Source organism: Scomber scombrus, chromosome 3, assembly GCF_963691925.1.
Source record: "Scomber scombrus chromosome 3, fScoSco1.1, whole genome shotgun sequence".
NCBI classification, from domain to species: domain Eukaryota; kingdom Metazoa; phylum Chordata; class Actinopteri; order Scombriformes; family Scombridae; genus Scomber; species Scomber scombrus.
In genome coordinates this window covers 28,042,899-28,062,077 of record NC_084972.1, presented here as the reverse complement: position 1 = coordinate 28,062,077, position 19,179 = coordinate 28,042,899, and the positions used below count along the sequence as shown (strand labels likewise).

The window sequence follows — 19,179 nt, the reverse complement described above, 5'->3', positions numbered from 1 at the left end:
ACGTTAAGTTTTGGGTGACAACAACTTTTTAAAGACATTTTCTAACGGGGATGATTGATGTTTGCTTGCTAAATCAATGTTGGCATGTAGGTGGCACTTTTCCTAAGGCATCCATCCAGTATTCACTTCCTGTCACATTAATTTTTACCTGAGTGGGGAAAGAAATCACTAAATCTGTTGTTCTACCATTATGTTGTTATTGTAACCCAAGACAAGATAATGAGATTTTATTGTTTAACTGTCTTAATTGATTGTTAATGAGTCTAAAATGTCAAGTAATTATTCAAAAATGTCACAATTGCCTTATGCACTCCTCTGTGGGTGTGTTCCCCTCCCTCTATCCCTTGGCACCTGCACAGTCCTTGTGGCTGTATATTCAAAAAGTCCATTAGTAGTGGGGCACATGCCTATTTTCTGTTAACACACTGAGTGTGGGAAAGCTCTGGAGATCAGAACTGGGTGTGAACGACATCCTCCCCACCAGCAGCAGACTAATTCTCTAAAGGGATTTGGCACACTTCACCAAACAGCTGCCTCAACCTCCCACCCTCAAGTGAAGAGCTAAAATGTTGATGAAAAGTTCATTACAACAATATTGCTTTAATTGGAAGTTCAATATGTATGATGATCACTGGAAGCTCAAAAATGGTATTGGAAATATTTTTTGTAATACTTTGTGGGGATTTTTCATCAAAATTTCAAATTTTACAAACTGCCAGAGCCAGCCAATAGCGTCCTTTCCCTCCAGATGGTTGGTGATGTCATGCTCTGTTTCTATAACAGCACACAGCAAGCATCTGTCACAGGAGTCCCTTTGTGGTTCATTGACCACAGTGTACAGGGAGTCAGTGTGGGAAAGTGAGATCTACTCTCTACTCACACTGAGGCACGTGTCAAATGACTCTACATCTGGTTACATCTGGACAGCAGCATGATTACTGTCCTCAGCTTATTTCAAGTGTCATGACTGGGAATCACACTGTAATTCTACATGTTATAGTACTGTTTCACAAAATAGTGAATTATTGGTGAAAACATAAAATGAAGCCGAAGCAATCGTATACTGTAAATTATTAATTCAAAATGGAGGATAAGTGGCACAAATTTCTATAACAGCATGTTTTACCTTTTTACTCAAAACAAAAATCTAGATTTGAAAAAATCCAATAAGCATTTACTTTTATTTCTATCCAACATGTAATCCAAACCATTAAACATTACACCATAACTGTTATTCCATCACGTGTATGATGGGATGATCAATGTGTGATCAAAGTCATTGATCCCAGCATCAGGCAGCAGATCTGATCTCTACAGGGTCACCACTTTCCCAGATTCACACAGAGCTCAGTGATTCTCTCTCCATCAACCCCCCCAGTCCTCCACCTGTTCCCCTGAGATTTAACCATTGTCCACCAGGCAATAACAGCATTCAGCATGCTTCATCCTCTTTTGTCTCACCATGCTCTCTGATTGGTTGAGACTGTGAGAAACTGCAACCACACCGAGACCCACACATTCATATGGAGATGTGGGACTATAAATAGGAGGGATGCAGCCAGCAGAGATCAGATTCTCTCTACAGAGACCTCTACAGCACAGAGATCCAGCTATGGCACCTACAATCACTGCAGCAATGACCAAATCTCAGGAGCATCAGACTCTGACCCACAAGGTAAATTGATGATTCATGATGACTTAATCTCTTCATGAGAAGTTTCTTTATTCAAGCAATCAGTAAACTCCAGAATAAGTTTATTAATGACTTTGTTCTTCTTTCTTCAGCTCAGAAAGCCTCAGGTGGAGAAGTTACGCAGAGATCGAATCAACAGCAGCATTGAGCAGCTCAAGTCTATCCTGGGTCCAAAGTTCCTCAAACAGCAGCCAGACTCCAAGATGGAGAAAGCAGACATCCTGGAGATGACAGTTTGCCTCCTGACACAGCTGCAGCACCAGCAGCAGCAGCAGCATCCAGCTGTTGAGTCAGCAGCTGTGGATCAAGGCTACTCCAGGTGTGTCCGAGAGGTGGCGCACTTCCTGTGCAAAGAGGAGGTGAAGACACAGTCCCAGAAAAGACTGCTGAACCACTTCAACAAGCTGCAGTCTTCCTCTGACAAGAACCTGAGAGATGCTGACTTCTCTCCTCTGAGCTCCACAGTCCAGACCAGCATCACTAAAGAGAAGAGTCCAGTCAACAGCGCCCTCTGGAGGCCGTGGTAGACTCATACAGACTGGAGTCACTACAGACAAACTGAGATGACCATGTTGGTCAAAGATTACTGGACTGAATTATTTGAGATTTAATTCACTTGTTCTTCTGTATACAGAAGGATCATTTGTGTGTTTTCATATTTGTGCTCGATGACATTTCCTAAGGAAATGACAGCAACAATATCTTTCAAGTGAAGAAAGAGCATCTTGTCATGCATGTTGCATGAACTAAATCTGATTGTATCAGCAATTGTTATGCTTCATTGTACTTCATGTATTGGTAGTATATAATGTTATGGTAACATTTGTTACCTTTTGATTGGTATTGATCATTTTGATCATATATTTAACTGTCCTTTTTATGGACATATTGTTATAATGGACTTTATCTCACTTTAATCTCTGTGATTACTCAAAACTGATCTGTTGTAAGATCCAAATGTTTATCTTTTTTTTCTAAAAAGTTTGTTTAAAATCAGGCTATCACAATTTTCTAGTGATACTTTTATGCCTCACTACATGTCACATATTGTTACAATATAATGCTATGTTTGTATTTGTTACCTCTTGATTAGTATTAATCAATTTGGTCAAAAATGTCAATAATGAACTTTATTCTGACGTGATCTATTTTAAGATCTTTTAATCCTTTTATTTTAAAAGGTTTCATTGATGTCACACAGCCAGAGTTTTAAATTCTGAGAATGAATTTGGATTCTGTGGTTATCAACAACATTGTGATCTGTTGTAAGATCAGCTTTTACTTTTGTAAATGTATTAATCCCTTGTCACTGAGTACTGTGTCCTCAAATACTGTCAATTGTTTGTCTTTTATAAAGACAGTTGTTCCTTTACTCTGTCTGAGTACAGTGTGTCTTGTAGAAATCTACAAGTTGTTGTTGTGATGTTTCATCACCTCTTGTTGGATTTTGCATACTTTACGTGGCTCATTGTGCCACGTTGAATAAAAAACACTGCCAGTTGCAAATGTTGGTCTTTCATCATATTTTGTGTCATTATCCTCATTATAATGATAAAAAAGATACTTTCTTCCGTTTTTCACTGAATCCATTTGACTTACTTGATAAATGTCTCTATTATAGATCCTACCTCATATCGAGTTAAAATTCAGCACATATAGTATTTGTGCATCTTAGGTTAGATAACTGTTGAACGTACATCTCAGCATAATCAATTTGAATTATGTTCAACAACAATGCTTCTTCTAGAAAGATCATCAATGTTATCTCACTGTATTTATACAGAGTAAGTTGAGTCATCAAGGCAAATGAGAACATTTTAAATATCAAATAGAATTGTGTTGCAGCTTCCCTTTAGCAAAACTGTCAGCTGCAGGTGTTTTAATATAAAATGTTTGAAGTTAACCATTTCCCTCTTTAAAGAGGTCACACATTGTCTCTACAGTGACAGATAATACGGCACACTTCTATTGTTTCTCCACTGAAAGTAGTGAAAGGACCGAGTGTGGGAAACCAGGGAAAACTCACTCACAGAGCCCCTGTGGGACAATAGAAGTAGACCTCTGCCCATGGGGACAGACATTAAAAGGGGCTCTGATGCCCTAAATGGAGATCAGTTAATCTATTATTGATAGAAATCATAATTTTATCTTGTCGAAATTAAAACTTTTAGAGTTTTGCACAGAGTCCTATATTTAACCTGCCTATATATTCATCGTCAAACAAAGATTAATCTGTAAAATTTCTCAACTTTTTCTGAGAATCGCATCCTTTTGATACATGGATTTGAAAAGACGACAGTTGGTTTTACATTTGAAACCATTTTCTCAATCTTATCTATGCTTCATCTTTCTTTAAAAGAAAGTGGCTTTTTGCTCAATAATTTGCCTTCGATCTTATTGAAAATTAAAAATTGAAATTAGTGTGAATTAATAATTCTCTTACAGAGTATTGATATGAGGTTGTACACTTTATAGTAGTTTGTAATGATTCAACTGGAAAAGACATAGCAGCACTTTCACTCAAAATGGTCTCTCATCAACATGCCCAGTGCCGACTTCATTTTTTTAATGAACCACCAACAAAATAAAGCTAACCTTCATCAATGTGAGTCTTAAAAAAAGAGAAAGCTTCAATAAAAAATAAGACATAATATATTAAATAATGCTGCACTTTTCATTCCTGCTGTATATCAAAGTGCTTTACTCACAACACAAGTCATGTCACATTTTACCTGAGTGCACAAAGCTGCTTAATCTGGTGTTTTGACTCTAACCCAAGATAAAAGCATGAGATTTAAGCATTTTACTGTATTAATTGTTTATTCATGACCCTATAATGTGAAATAATTAATTCAGTTTCTCATATATGGCTTGTTTACCCACATTTCACTTTAATTATTATTTCTAGAGAAGGATCCTCCATGGGTTCTGTGGCCCCCACCCTCTATTCTTGGCGCCTGCATGCTGCTTGTGCCAGTTTATTCAAAAAGTCCATTAGTAGTGGGGCACATGTCTATTTTCTGTTAACGCACGGAGTGTGGGAAAGCTCTGGAGATCAAAGCTGAGTGTGAATGGCATCCTCCCCACCAGCAGCAGACTAATTCTCTAAAGGGATTTGGCACACTTCACCAAACAGCTGCCTCAACCATCAACCCTCACGTGAAGAGCTAAAATTTTGATGAAAAGTTCATTAGTCCAACAACATTGCTTTAATTGGAAGTTCAACACGTATGATGATCACTGGAAGCTGATCAATGAGATTCAAAATCAGTTTTGTAGTATTATGTTGAAGATTTTCAACTGTAATTTCAAATTTTACAAACTGCCAGAGCCAGCCAATGGCGTCCTTTCCCTCCAGATGGTTGGTGATGTCATGCTCTGTTTCTATAACAGCACACAGCAAGCATCTGTCACAGGAGTCCCTTTGTGGTTCATTGACCACAGTGTACAGGGAGTCAGTGTGGGAAAGTGAGAACTACTCTCTACTCACACTGAGGCATGTGTCAAATGACTCTGTTACATCTGGACAGCAGCATGATTACTGTCCTCAGCTTATTTCAAGTGTCATGACTGGTAATCACACTGTATTTTTTACATGTTATAGTACTGTTTTACACATTTTTGTATTATTGGTGAAAAAACAATTGAGACAAAAATGATCAAGTTGTATAAAATAAAATATCTAGAAAAACGATCGATTAAAAATGGAGAATAAATGGCATAAGTTACACATGTTATGTTTTAAATTTGGCCCAATAAGACAGGCTAATAGAAAAAAAGGTCCACTGATTGGTTACATTTATTTCTATCCCACATGTAATTCAAACATTATACCGCAGATGTTGATGAGCGTGTGCTCAGTCTAAGTCATTGATCTCAGCATCAGGCAGTAAATCTGATCTCTACAGGGTCACCACTTTCCCAGATTCACACAGAGCTCTGTGAGTCTCTCTCCATCAACCCCCCCAGTCCTCCACCTGTTCCCTTGAGACCTAACCATTGTCCCCCAGGCAATAACAGCATTCAGCACGTTGTATCCTTTATTGCCTCACCATGCTCTCTGATTGGCTGAGACTGTGAGAAACTGCAACCAGACCAAGACCCACACATTCATATGGAGATGTGGGACTATAAATAGGAGGGATGCAGCCAGCAGAAATCAGATTCTCTCTACAGAGACCTCTACAGCACAGAGATCCAGCTATGGCACCTACAGTCACTGCAGCAATGACCAACTCTCAGGAGCATCTGACTCTGACCCACAAGGTAAATTGATGATTCATGATGACTCAATATTTTCATGATAAGTTTCTTTATTCATGCTATCACTAAACTCCAGAATAAGTGTATTAATGACTTTGTTCTTCTTTCTTCAGCTAAGAAAGCCTCAGGTGGAGAAGTTACGCAGAGATCGAATCAACAGCAGCATTGAGCAGCTCAAGTCTCTCCTGGGTCCAAAGTTCCTCAAACAACAGCCAGACTCCAAGATGGAGAAAGGAGACATCCTGGAGATGACAGTTTGCCTCCTGACACAACTGCAGCAGCAGAATCAACAGCAAGGAAGACTGCTGAACCACTTCAACAAGCTGCAGTCTTCCTCTGACAAGAACCTGAGAGATGCTGACTTCTCTCCTCTGAGCTCCACAGTCCAGACCAGCATCACTAAAGTGAAGAGTCCAGTCAACAGCGCCCTCTGGAGGCCGTGGTAGACTCATACAGACTGGAGTCACTACAGAAACACTCAGATGACCATGTTGGTCAAAGATTACTGGACTGAATTATTTGAGATTTAATTCACTTGTTCTTCTGTATACAGAAGGATCATTTGTGTGTTTTTGTGTTTGTGCTCGATGACATTTCCTAAGGAAATGACAGCAACAATATCTTTCAAGTGAAGAAAGAGCATCTTGTCATGCATGCTGCATGGACTAAATCTGATTGCATCAGCAATTGTTATTATGCTTCATTGTACTTCATGTATTGGTAGTATATAATGTTATGGTAACATTTATTACCTTTTGATCAGTATTGATCATTTGATCATATATTTAACTGTCCTTTTTATGGACATGTTGTTATAATGGACTTTATCTCATTTTAATCTTTGTGATTACTCAAAACTGATCTGTTGTAAGATCCAAATGTTTATCTTTTTTTTCTAAAGAGTGTGTTTAAAATCAGGCTATCACTTTTTTCTAGTGATACTTTTATGCTTCACTACATGTCACATATTGTTACAATATAATGCTATGATGACATTTGTTACCTTTTGATCAGTATTGATCATTTTGATCATATATTTAACTGTCCTTTTTATGGACATATTGTTATAATGTACTTTATCTCACTTTAATCTCTGTGATTACTCAAAACTGATCTGTTGTAAGATCCACATGTTTACTTAATATCACCCTGTCACAATTTTCCTGTGATATTGTTACATGTTTTTTTCAACAAAAAAAAAAGAGAATTGGTCATATTTAGTGACTGGTTGTCATCACATTGTGAAAATAATATTTTGATCTGTTTTATGGTCATTTTTCACGTTTTGCTTTTGTTCATTAAGAGAAAAATAATTCACCTCATTCAGACATGCTCTTAAAGAGCAGTTTGTGATCTGTTCTTCAATTTTTGTGTCTTTTATAAAGACAGCTGTTCCTTTACTCTGTCTGAGTACTTTGTGTCTTGTAGAAATCTACAAGTTGTTGTTGTGATGTATCATCACCTCTTATTGGAGCTTGCATACATTATGCTGCTCATTATGTCTTGTTGAATAAACAAACAATGTCATTTTAAAAATGTGTGTTCTCATGTTATTTTGTTTTACAGCTTATTTATGATGTTAAAAAACTTTTTGATTGCAGTTTTCTTGGTTAGCTGATTCACATTTTGATAGTTTTAGATAAAAGTTCCATATTTGTGGTTTCACTTTTTCTCACTCTTGCTACAATTATAAACCCCCTTACAGTACTGATCACGAAACAACCACATTCTTGTAAACATCTGATAAGATAAAGACATTTTAAAGAATACAATATGGTAGAAAGGAATGTCTTCTTTACATTTTTAAACACATCCTCAGAACATTAAATACATGTAATTAAATGTTGAATAATATACCATCTCAGTGAGATTTAACATTAAGCAATGGGTTGGTGTATTAATCAACCAATATAACATAATAAAACATTATGCACCACTGATGGAATTCCATCCATTTACATTTTTTTTTGTTCTACACCAACGAAAGAGAGAGAAAGAGAAATTGTGAGAGACCAACATAGAGAGTGTTAAATGTGTTGTAACTTTACTCTTTACAAACTTTTTCAAACAAATAATAACAATAATAACAAAGAAATAACTTATAAAATAATTAAATAATCAATACATTTTACCCCCTTTACCGCATGCTCACACTGCACACAAATACTGCTCCACACCTGCTCAGCTAGTATCAAATATATTATTCTTACGACAAACGCCAAAAATAGTAATATCATAATATGCAACACTTAAATAACATCATCACCTCACTAATAATTTATATTCATTATTTAATTAATTATGTGCTAGGGTGTTGTAGGGTGTTTAATTCATAAATCTTAGTCTTCAGCCTTCAGACTTCTTGCAAAAAACACCATGTAATGGATGTGTTTTATGTCACTTGCAGTTGCTATGCATAGAGTTGGTGGTGCATTTAGGAGGTCTCTGTCCATTTTTTAAAAGTTGGAACCTGATCAACTATCCAAAATATCAGGAATAAACTCAAGCAAAATCTATGAAATCATGGTCTATGAGTTGGGATTCATTGGTATCTGGGAATGATGTCAGAGAGATAGAAAAATGAATTAGAAAGTGGCATATTGATTACAAGCATTCAATACATTTGGGTAAAACAGAGTCAATCTTGTGTGGAACTAAGAGGAAACTGTCCAAAACAAATACACTGAAATTATCTTGTAATGGAGCTGAAATTGAATCTCAGAGTCTCATATTTAGGAGTAATATCAGAGAAGTCACTATCCTGTCCTGTGAATCTATCACTGCTAAAATGTTACTAGGTGTGCTGGCAAACTTAAGTTCAACTTTTTTTGTCATCGTTGTTAGTGTCATTTTGATTATGTATGTTCTGCTTGGTACAATGTTTTGTCAATTAAACTTCAGAACAAGCTGCAGATGATGCAAAATAACATTATTAGGTATTTATTAAATGCATCCCCTCAAACTCATATAAGTCATAATTAATTCAGAAGGGCAGGATTGCTGCCAGTACAGCTTAGAGCTGAACAACAGAAGCTGCATCATATGTACAATATTATCAAAGCGTAACTATATTACCAGGTCCAGTTTATGTTCTTGTAAAGTGCCTCGAGTGAATAATGTGGCCTTTTTTATACTGGTGTCATATTGTGGAGCAGCCCTCTGCTACACATTCTTCACAAGTCTTTAAATATGAAAAGGGCTTATAGAAGTCAGGTAAGGACTTTTTTATGGAACAGGGTAACATATCTCTAGTGAGATTTGCAATGAAATAGTTTGTTTAGGTTGTCTTTGTCTTTGAGTTGTAAATTGAAGTGATGTAGTTATTGTTTTTTTTTAAGGATTGCATTTTGTTTAGTTTTTATGTTGAATGTCTTGTGCTTCTTTGTGTTTTATTTAAGTTTTTTCACTTTTAAATGTTATCCCTTGGATTAGTTTGTCACTGTATGATCCATAAACAAAATCAATCAATCAAACAATCAAGAAACCTAGTTGATTTTTCCCAATCCCCTCCAGTCACCCATAGAAGTCAGATTATTATTGACGTTTGATAGTGGTTTTATTCTTAGCAATTATTGCTGTTTGCGCTCTTCTTTTCACTTTGAGTTAGATGTATGTGAGAAACAGTTTTAAAAATATATTTAGTGACACGACTGGAAACTGACCAGGTTCAGGTGGGTTTACCCTCCCTGTTTATCTCGTCTCCATCTGTCTCCATGTATCTGCTGTCTGTGTAGGGGCTCCGGTTTCCGAGCTCCCCTCCTCTGAGCTCCCACAGCTCCCTGCACAAGGCTGAACGTGCCCCAGTCACACGCCCTCCTCTCTCTCTGAGGCTGGGAGCCACAGCGACACACGGCTTCCCACACTTCTGTATGCAGTCTGCTCAGCCGCGTACACAATAGAAGTGTGTCTGCTTTCACAAAGCCTCAGGATGGTTCTCAGGCAGGGACGGGACAGAAGGCCACTTCACAGATAAACCATCTGGTTTGGCTGTTACTCACTGCTGGGAAACACAGAGTGAGAAAATATAACATTAGAATATTATTATAGCTTTTGGGTAATTTTTTGAAGGAATGCTTTTATTTATATATTCTGGTGTTAGAGTTTGATGAGTATTTTCTTTAAATAAATAATACAAACTAAGCTCCTTTCCGGTTATTCCTAACATAGATTTACAGTGAGAAAGAAGGGGAGCTGTCCATTCATCTTCCATTTAATAAAAATGAAAGTTTACAAGTCAGAAAAGTTGTTTTTGTTGTGCATAAATATATAGGACATTCTTATGCCAATAAGAATATTTTCTTTATTTAATTTTTTATTTTCATTTGCACATTTTCAGGCAAAGCACCACATCAGTTTATAGTCACTCGGGTCGTGTCCACTTGAGGAAGAACATTTTCCCACTGACCTCATTGATCTGTGGCATACAGATAAAGCATCCCACCTGTTCTGTGTGACAGCCATTAAATTCAATCTATTGTCCTGAGTTCTGAGCCTCCTGATTGGCTGAGCAGCAGACAAGCTGCAGGATGAGCAGCATAAATGCGGAGCAGAGACGCACATTTGAGCAGAGACACCCACTCAACCTTCCCAAGCAACAGCAGAAGTTTCCAACTGCAGAAAACCAGAAACTAACCAGAAAATGGCTCTCTACGCAGACCTTGCTCTTCAAGACACCATGAAGGAACAGCTCTTCAGGTAAGTCACCAAACCAAAATGTCATTAACTGTAAATTAAAAACCTCTTTTATCTCTGTAAAGATTTTTTACTTTTCATTAAACTGATGACCATGTTACTAAAAGTCACAACTTTACTTCTTTCAGGTGCAAACTCAACATGTTGGAGAGGAAATGCAGCATTGGAGTGGAGAAGCTGAAGGCTCTGATTGAAGAACACATCCAGAATGGGATCTCTGTTTCAGACATCCTGGAGAAAACAAAGTCCCTCCTCACCTTGAGAAAAGCCCTGCTGTCACATAACGGCTACTCCAAATATTCAAGGGACATTTTACGCCTGTTTCCTGACGCAGAGGACGACCTGGCTCCATTGTGTTTTTAAACACTAAGCTGGAACGGACAATTGAAAAATCACTGAAACTGCATTCAAATGATTGCAGTTTGTTGATCTGTGAAAGACAACATATTTTATTGATGCCAACTGCGTCTATGTGTTTTGAAGTGTGCACAGAATGTGTGTTGAAAATCTGCTGGCTGTTGAGAAATGCATTTTTTTGCATTATGACAAGCAGATTTACGAGACTAATAAGGCTCGTTAGCCTTATTGAAACAGTTTAGAAAAAACTTCTTTTTGAGGTTTAAAAAAACCTGGATCCAAATTCAGGATATTTTGAGTGTTCTGGGTAATTCCCCATATTTGTCACTTAATATGATGATGATCAGAGGAAGAAAAGTGGATTCAAAGTTAAAGGCTGAGAAGTCACTGACTGAGGAGATGAGAGAATATCTAATTTTGTTAAAACATGTTGTGCTGCTTTTTGGATTTATGGCTCTTGTGGTTACTTTTTTATTTTTTTTAAAACAAAACCACTGAGTATTAATCCAAGTCTCTTAACTATGCAGACATTGGCTGCTGTGTTTTGTCTGATAAAATTATGAGTGTATGGGTGGACAGATAGAAGATGTTTTATTTTAGCTTGAGAAATTGTACTGAATGCCTTCTCTAAATTCTGTTTAAAATCTTAAGCCAAGCAGAACAACGTCAACCTGTTCTTCCTGTGAAAATTGTACTGCCTTGTTTCAAGGTATAATGTGTCTTATACTTTTTCAAAAAAATCTACCTTTCTTCTGAAAAGGGCTTTGTTATTATTTTATGTATGCTGTGTATGCATACGTTATTTTGTTTATCAGTTTTGTTACCAAAATGGATTTTAAGTTGTTCTGGTTTTGTTGCAGATTCCAAGAAAATAAAATAAATATGTTTGACATAAACACTTTCTCATGTCACTTCATTTGAATCAATTTTGGGCATAACACCATTAAAATGTATCTACCAGAGTTTGAAAAAACACATTTTAACTTCAATCAGTGCAGTCATATTCTTGATGTATAATCACAAGAAATTTTATTTGAGTTTTTAAGTGGAGCAAATATATTCTTTTCCGTGCCTTTCAGCAATATGATATGATTTTAACAGCGTAAATGTGAGCAGTACCTGTTCAATGAAAACAAACTGGTGTTTACACCACTGTTAACAGCAACCATTATACAGGTACAAGTGACTAATTAAAGAATAAACCAAAAAAAAAAGGGAAGAGAAACATATTAAATGCAGATTTGTCTGTAAAGTGCAGCCTGAATGTTTGATACAGTAAGTATGAAAATTATATCAATTATATACCACAGGCTTTGCAGTCAGATCTCAGTTATACGCCTACAGTATGGCAGATTGTGGTGTGAACTTACTGACAGTGTCTCCATCAAAACACCAAATATTTTGTGGAAGTGGTGGTGTTTATGTAGGAGGCTTGTGGAGACCTAACGCCTCATTAAGACACTTTATGTTGGCCTTTATGTTAAATTGTCACCCATTTATTACATAACGTCTCATTTTGCACTGATTACAGATGTGATTGTAGATGTGATGACAGCCATAAGCTTACAGCTGAAGGGTTGAAAAAACGGCTTTGTGACCGTCTAACTCATCTGGTTTACTGTCACTGTAATCAGTGTGTAAAAAGACCCACTCATCACTCCCTTACCAGATGTGCTACAGTAGGATTTTGCTGCTCATTTCAGTTTTACTTTACCAAAAGGTGATGTAACTGAGACATTTTGCTCAGTGTTTTGCGTTTATCAGCTGGCTTTGTTATCTCCAAGTATGAAATACATAGAAGTAAAATATGCACTGGATTGAGATCAAGTGAAATATGAATAAATGATGATCATGAGGCATAATTGTTGTTGTTTTTTATGATTGTTTTAATGCACACCACTTGGTTAGAAGAGATACATTCATTTTGAAATTTGTTCTAAACAACAATCCTTCACTGAAGGTGTGAGTGCTGTCACTCACAGAGAAACAGCACATTTGTCTTGATTAATTTTTTCATGCACAAACTTATTTCATGCTAAAAATGCAGACTTAAGATATAAACAAATGCATCAGAATTAAAATTGTATCAATATAGTATGTGAATATCACATGTAAATTTTAAACATGTTCAACATTAATAACAGTTTCTCCTATATGGAGAAAAAGCACAAACATGTCAGTGTTACTAACAATATATAGGCATTCCAATAGGGAACAATAATATTTACTTCACAGAGTAACTTTTGAATCAGAGTTATGTCGCTGCTTCTGAAATACAAACAGTAGCGAGCCTGTTATCTGCAAATATCACAGAAACACAGAATCTAACCTTTACAAAAGGCAATACACGTGGAAAAACTGCAGTAACATATGCAATAACACAACCACAAGAATGCGCATCAATACAACTACTTGTACAATATGCTTGTCTTTAGGTGTCTACCAAGGCCTCCAGACTATGTTGTTGACTGGATTCTTCTCTTTAGTGATGTTGGTCTGGACTGTGGAGCTCAGAGGAGAGAAGTCAGCATCTCTCAAGTTCTTGTCAGAGGAAGACTGCAGCTTGTTGAAGTGGTTCAGCAGTCTTCTCTGGGACTTTGTCTTCACCTCCTCCTTGGACAGGAAGTGTGCCACCTCTCGGACACACCTGGAGTAGCCTTTATCCACAGCTGCGGACTCCACAGCTTGATGTTGCTGCTGCAGTCGTCTCAGGAAGCAAACTGTCATCTCCAGGATGTCTGCTTTCTCCATCTTGGAGTCTGGCTGCTGTTTGATGAACTCTGGACCCAGGAGAGACTTGAGCTGCTCAATGCTGCTGTTGATTCGCTCTCTGCGTAACTTTTCCACCAGAGGCTTTCTGAGCTGAAGAAAGAAGAATAAAGTCATTAATAAACTTATTCTGGAGTTTATTATTTGGATGAACAAGAAACTTTTTTGAAGAAAGACAACTTCTCAAGAAAAGATTAGATCATCATGAATCTTCAATTTACCTTGTGGGTCAGAGTCTGATGCTCCTGAGAGTTGGTCATTGCTGCAGTGATTGTAGGTGCCATAGCTGGATCTCTGTGCTGTGGAGGTCTCGGTAGAGAGAATCTGATCTCTGCTGGCTTCATCCTCCTATTTATAGTCCCACATCTCCATATGAATGCGTGGGTCTTGGTCTGGCTGGAGTTTCTCACAGTCTCATCCAATCAGAGAGCTCAGTAAGACAATAAAGGATATAACATGCTGAATGCTCTTATGGCCTGGGGGATAATGGTTAGATCTCAGGGGAACAGGTTAGGGGGAGGGGGCTGATGGAGAGAGACTCACAGAGCTCTGTGTGAATCTGGGAAAGACGGTGACCCTGTAGACATCAGATCTGATGTCTGATGCTGGGATGAACGATTTTGACTGAGCACACGCTGAACGTTCCATCACACACGTGGGCGATAGTATGTGATAGACAGTAATATTAAAACAAAACAAATATGAAGTAATGGTGACTGAACATCCAGATATTTCAGTATCATATAAACCAACCTAATAAAAATGTATATGTAAGTCTTATTATATTCAATGCAAGGAAGTAATCCTCTTACTTGATTTCCTTTGTAAATGGGAACACTGCTGTTGATGTGAAATCAGCAGTTGAAGCGGTACTCCTACTAAACTTTAAAGAAGTATTACTAGATCCACATTCTGAATGCAAAAAACCCTTTTCAATAGTCTTAAAAATTGAAATTCCTAATCAAAACCTGGGTGATCATGGCTTGATCATCTTTTAAATAAAATGTGATAGCAGCAATTAAAAATAATCGTTAACTTCAAATTCATATTGTTATAGCACCATGAGCAGCACCTAATCAATTCAGGAATGATTGCCTTTCATCGTTCCCGTCATAATAAACAGCCTGGAATGCACAGGAACAATTTGAATCTAAAGTAGGGGTAAAAAAAAGAGCTTTTGAACGTTCATTAATCCTTAGCATGTCTGCATTCCTCATAGCGTTTTTACAAAAGCCTAGTAATGACGAATCTTGGTGACAGGAATTCCCATTCAGAAGCAGTGAGACAAAACTCGTAAACTGACTCCATAATTAATGTGATGTGCAACCAGACACACTTCTTTTGTTCTTGAAGGCAGTGAATGGACAGAGTGTGGGAAACCAGAGAAAACTCACTCACAGAGCCCCTGTGGGACAATAGAGGCAGACCAGACAAAGACGTCTGCGAGGAGGTGGTGGGGAGAGGTGGGCGTCTTTACCACAGCATCTTAAATGTTTACATTTTTTACTCACTAAATCTGACAACATGTATATTAAGATCATATAGTTTATTTTTGTATGTGCATATGTGTCTTTTGTATATTTCATATTAAAAATCAGGTGGAAAAAACAAACAATGAAAGGCTAATATGAATTCCATTTGTGAAACTTAACTAAATTGCAAATTAAATACTATTTTACAGAATTATTAAAGCTTATTGCTGTACTTTCAGTACTGTTATAACTATCTATTTATCATCATTCTCCAATGTTTAAACACATTTTTAAACTAAAAATGCGCAGCCCCAGTCCTTTAAGTAAGTAATTATCAATTCTGCACCTAAATACATTTACTAGATTGGTTGTCAGGTTACATTCCCAGTCAAAATATTTGTGTTTATTTCTCTTGTTCTCCTCTCTTAATTGAGGAGAGTGTCTAAACAACAAACTTTATCCTCAGGGGAGAGCAGGGAGCCTCTTGTGTGGGGATGAATTAGCATTTAACAAGGCACATGTCTATTGTTGGGAAGGAGCTCGGTCAATGGACAGAGTGTGGGAAAGCTGTGAGAGCAGAGTCACAGTTCAGTGTGATTAGCATCCTCAACCCCACCAGCACCTGACTATTCTCCGAGGGGAGTTGGCACACTTCAGAAGAAGATTTTTTTTCCCTCTTTTCCTCATTCTGTCTTCTTTCTGTCTGTCTCTTTTTGGTGCCAACGCTCTAACTTTTGCCAACTTCATTTCCCCTCAGTTTAATGGGTCATCATTTCGATTTAAGACCTTTTGTTTGTTCCATTGGTGGATGCCAAAATGCCACAGCAATGCTGCTCTTACAGCAAGGGTTATAAAGACGTTTGTTTTTTCTTCATGTTTTGACATACATATACCTTTGTCTAAATTCCATGTGTCTGTAGAAACCTCTAAATGAATTTACTAACCCGAGACTGAGGGTGGATTAAATTATGGAACAGAAAATACAAGAGACAGAAAAGAAAATAGTTGGACTTTCAGAACAAATTGATATATCATCTTTCATTGTTGGACATCAGAAACCACTGGATAATAATGTGGTTTTTACGTTTAAATTCTTAAAAAATAACTTCCACCTCAACTCCATCTCCTCAAACTTCAGCTCCAACCTATAGAAAACTCTATTGCAGTAGTTGCTCTTTCCCTCCAGATGGTTAGTGCCGTCAGGTTGTTTGCCCTGAACAACAGTGGGCTAATAGTCATCAGTAAACCATTCAAACTCCTTTTGTGGTGCATTGATCACAGTTCACAGGATTCAGTGTGGGAAAGCCTGACTAACTCTATACTCACTGCAACAACCTGTCACAAGACAGAGGGCACATCTGTTTCATCTGGACGACTATCAGAAGTGACGTTCGCTCTACTGTTTTACTCAGTGAGTGCCTTGTTACAATACTGTATATACATCAGACCGATAATGCCTTCAGTACCTGGTCTTATTAATGAATTATGTTGGCTTCAACATAAAACATATGTTTTAAAGAGATGTACAATTGGCTTTAATGTAAACAATGGTTTGATAACTAATTTGATGCCACAAATGCAACAATGCTTCCAAGATACGAAGGTGTTTTTTTAAAAGTTGAAGACAGTCTCATTCTCCCACGTGTGTGATGGAATGATGAGCGTGTGCTCAGTCAAAGTCATTGATCTCAGCATCAGACATCAGATCTGATCTTTACAGGGTCACCACTTTCCCAGATTCACACAGAGCGATGTGAGTCTCTCTCCATCACCCCCCCCAGTCCTCCACCTGTTCCCCTGAGACCTAACCATTGTCCCTCGGGCACTATAACTGCATTGAGCATGCTGCATGCTCCACATGCCTTATTGTCTTACTGAGCTCTCTGATTGGCTGAGACTGTGAGAAACTCCAGCCAGACCAAGACCCACACATTCATATGGAGATGTGGGACTATAAATAGGAGGGATGCAGCCAGCAGAGGTCAGATTCTCTCTACAGAGACCTCTACAGCACAGAGATCCAGCTATGGCACCTACAATCACTGCAGCAATGACCAACTCTCAGGAGCATCTGACTCTGACCCACAAGGTAAATTGAAGATTCATGATGACTTAATCTTTTCAAGAAATCTTGTCTTTATTCATGCTATCACGGAACTCCAGAATAAGTTTATTAATGACTTTATTCTTCTTTCTTCAGCTCAGAAAGCCTCTGGTGGAGAAGGTACGCAGAGAGCGAATCAACAACAGTATTGAACAGCTCAAGTCTCTCTTGGGTCCAGAGTTCCTCAAACAGCAGCCAGACTCCAAGATGGAGAAAGCAGACATCCTGGAGATGACAGTTTGCTTCCTTCGACGACTGCAGCATCAAGGTGTTGGCTCAGCAGCTGTGGATCAAGGCTACTCCAGGTGTGTCCGAGAGGTGGCACACTTCCTGTCCAAGGAGGAGGTGAAGACACAGTCCCAGAGAAGACTGCTGAACCACTTCAATACGCTGCAGTCTTCTTCTGACAAGAACCTGAGAGATGCTGACTTCTCTCCTCTGAGCTCCACAGTCAAGACCAGCATCACTAAAAAGAAGAGTCCAGTCAACAGCGCCCTCTGGAGACCGTGGTAGACTCATACAGAGTCATTACAGACAAACAAAGATGACCATGTTGGTCAAAAGTTAATAACAGAAACATTATTCTGAAATGTAATAGAACTGTCATGGCACAGTGATTTTATTCATCATAAAGTCCTCTTGGACTGATGTTTTCTTTTTTGTCTTAAAGCATATTTTCAAAGAAAGTATATATTTTTTAATCTGAAAACATTGTTTGTATTCTATGAATACTATATTTTCTCTTATTGATCTCTCAATATGATTGGCCAGTACTGGCCAGCATTAGTACACCTTCCTTTAAGTTCTTTAAGACTTCTGTGTTAAGTTTAATGCAGTGACAGGAGCTGGCAAATCTCAGCTACTTTCTGGTAGTGTTTTTGTGTGCATTTTTATGTACTTATAACTTGTATATTTTACTTTGACCCATGTTGGGTCTTGCAGTAATCTGTCCTATTGTGAGCATGTTTTACTGTAAATGTTCATCTTATTTCCTCTCAGTGCAAGAGAGTTTATCATTGTTTAGCTTGTTTTAAACAAACCTCTGTCTTTTGTAAAGATTCTGAAGATGTTCCTTCTACTCTATTTGAGTACATCGTCTTGAACTACAAGTTTTTGCTGTGATGTATCATCACCACTATTTTGCCTCTTTGGAGACAGAGAAACATGATGTGACCCATTTATTCTTTTTGAATAAAAAGTCATCAACTATATCTTGAAATGTGCTATTTCATTCTTTACACTGACAAGAATCAACAGTAAACAACCTCACCTGAATGCTATCACAGTAAAGGGATTGATTGTGGCATGATACTGGGTTGCCATAGCCCAGATTGTCTCCATCCCCGGGGCTGCAGAGGACACGTGTGACTCCGTTATGGCTCGGCACTACCATCTAGTGGTTAGTTTACGTATGTGCCCTTCAATGCAAAAACTTGTCTCCACACTTAAATACCTTGATCCCTTTACATACAGTCCTCCCCTCAATAATAAAACCATCGTATTTGATACTGCCTTACGTTTAAAACAATAATGTTGCTTTTTACTAGAAGTGTTGCTGAAGTGTTGACCTTCATGCATAATTACAGGAATACCACAAGTGCCTCAAATTCAAAGAAGACACATTATTCAAGACACAATATGCAAGTATGAGCAGATTTCAGTGGTGGAAGAAATAACAGGTCAGGTAAAAGTAGTAATATCACAGTGTAAAAATACATACATTAATAATATCAGCAGAAAAATGAAATGAAGCATCAGAAGTCTTATTATGCAGAGTGGCTTCTTTCGGAGAGTTATATAATTTTACTTTAATTAACATTACTAGGGCA

General features: G+C 37.7%; 4 protein-coding genes across 4 annotated transcripts; 3 read left to right on the top strand and 1 right to left on the bottom strand.

Annotated features, from left to right (window-relative positions):
• The first annotated feature begins 1,552 nt into the window (after window positions 1-1,552).
• LOC133977962 (transcription factor HES-5-like) lies at window positions 1,553-2,220 on the top strand. Its single transcript, XM_062416267.1, has 2 exons — window positions 1,553-1,675; window positions 1,786-2,220. Exons 1-2 carry the CDS (start codon window positions 1,553-1,555, stop codon window positions 2,218-2,220), a joined length of 558 nt encoding a protein of 185 aa, XP_062272251.1.
• Window positions 2,221-5,836: 3,616 nt separating this feature from the next.
• On the top strand, window positions 5,837-6,402 carry LOC133977977 (transcription factor HES-2-like). Its single transcript, XM_062416285.1, has 2 exons — window positions 5,837-5,959; window positions 6,070-6,402. Exons 1-2 carry the CDS (start codon window positions 5,837-5,839, stop codon window positions 6,400-6,402), a joined length of 456 nt encoding a protein of 151 aa, XP_062272269.1.
• Window positions 6,403-13,444: 7,042 nt separating this feature from the next.
• On the bottom strand, window positions 13,445-14,118 carry LOC133977868 (transcription factor HES-5-like). Its single transcript, XM_062416166.1, has 2 exons — window positions 13,996-14,118; window positions 13,445-13,867 (listed from the first exon to the last, which is right to left on the bottom strand). The coding sequence occupies exons 1-2, from the start codon at window positions 14,116-14,118 to the stop codon at window positions 13,445-13,447; spliced, it is 546 nt and encodes a 181-aa protein (XP_062272150.1).
• A 3,094-nt stretch (window positions 14,119-17,212) lies between these two features.
• LOC133977889 (transcription factor HES-5-like) lies at window positions 17,213-17,863 on the top strand. Its single transcript, XM_062416188.1, has 2 exons — window positions 17,213-17,335; window positions 17,447-17,863. The coding sequence occupies exons 1-2, from the start codon at window positions 17,213-17,215 to the stop codon at window positions 17,861-17,863; spliced, it is 540 nt and encodes a 179-aa protein (XP_062272172.1).
• The last annotated feature ends 1,316 nt before the right edge of the window (window positions 17,864-19,179 follow it).

Excerpts from the sequence above, each read along its gene's own strand:
- LOC133977977 (XM_062416285.1), top strand. The coding sequence starts at position 5,837 with ATGCAGCCAGCAGAAATCAGATTCTCTCTACAGAGACCTCTACAGCAC. Across the intron at positions 5,960-6,069 it reads ATCTGACTCTGACCCACAAG|CTAAGAAAGCCTCAGGTGGA; the intron begins GTAAATTGATGA and ends TTCTTTCTTCAG.
- LOC133977889 (XM_062416188.1), top strand. The coding sequence starts at position 17,213 with ATGCAGCCAGCAGAGGTCAGATTCTCTCTACAGAGACCTCTACAGCAC. Across the intron at positions 17,336-17,446 it reads ATCTGACTCTGACCCACAAG|CTCAGAAAGCCTCTGGTGGA; the intron begins GTAAATTGAAGA and ends TTCTTTCTTCAG.
- LOC133977868 (XM_062416166.1), bottom strand. The coding sequence starts at position 14,118 with ATGAAGCCAGCAGAGATCAGATTCTCTCTACCGAGACCTCCACAGCAC. Across the intron at positions 13,868-13,995 it reads ATCAGACTCTGACCCACAAG|CTCAGAAAGCCTCTGGTGGA; the intron begins GTAAATTGAAGA and ends TTCTTTCTTCAG.
- LOC133977962 (XM_062416267.1), top strand. The coding sequence starts at position 1,553 with ATGCAGCCAGCAGAGATCAGATTCTCTCTACAGAGACCTCTACAGCAC. Across the intron at positions 1,676-1,785 it reads ATCAGACTCTGACCCACAAG|CTCAGAAAGCCTCAGGTGGA; the intron begins GTAAATTGATGA and ends TTCTTTCTTCAG.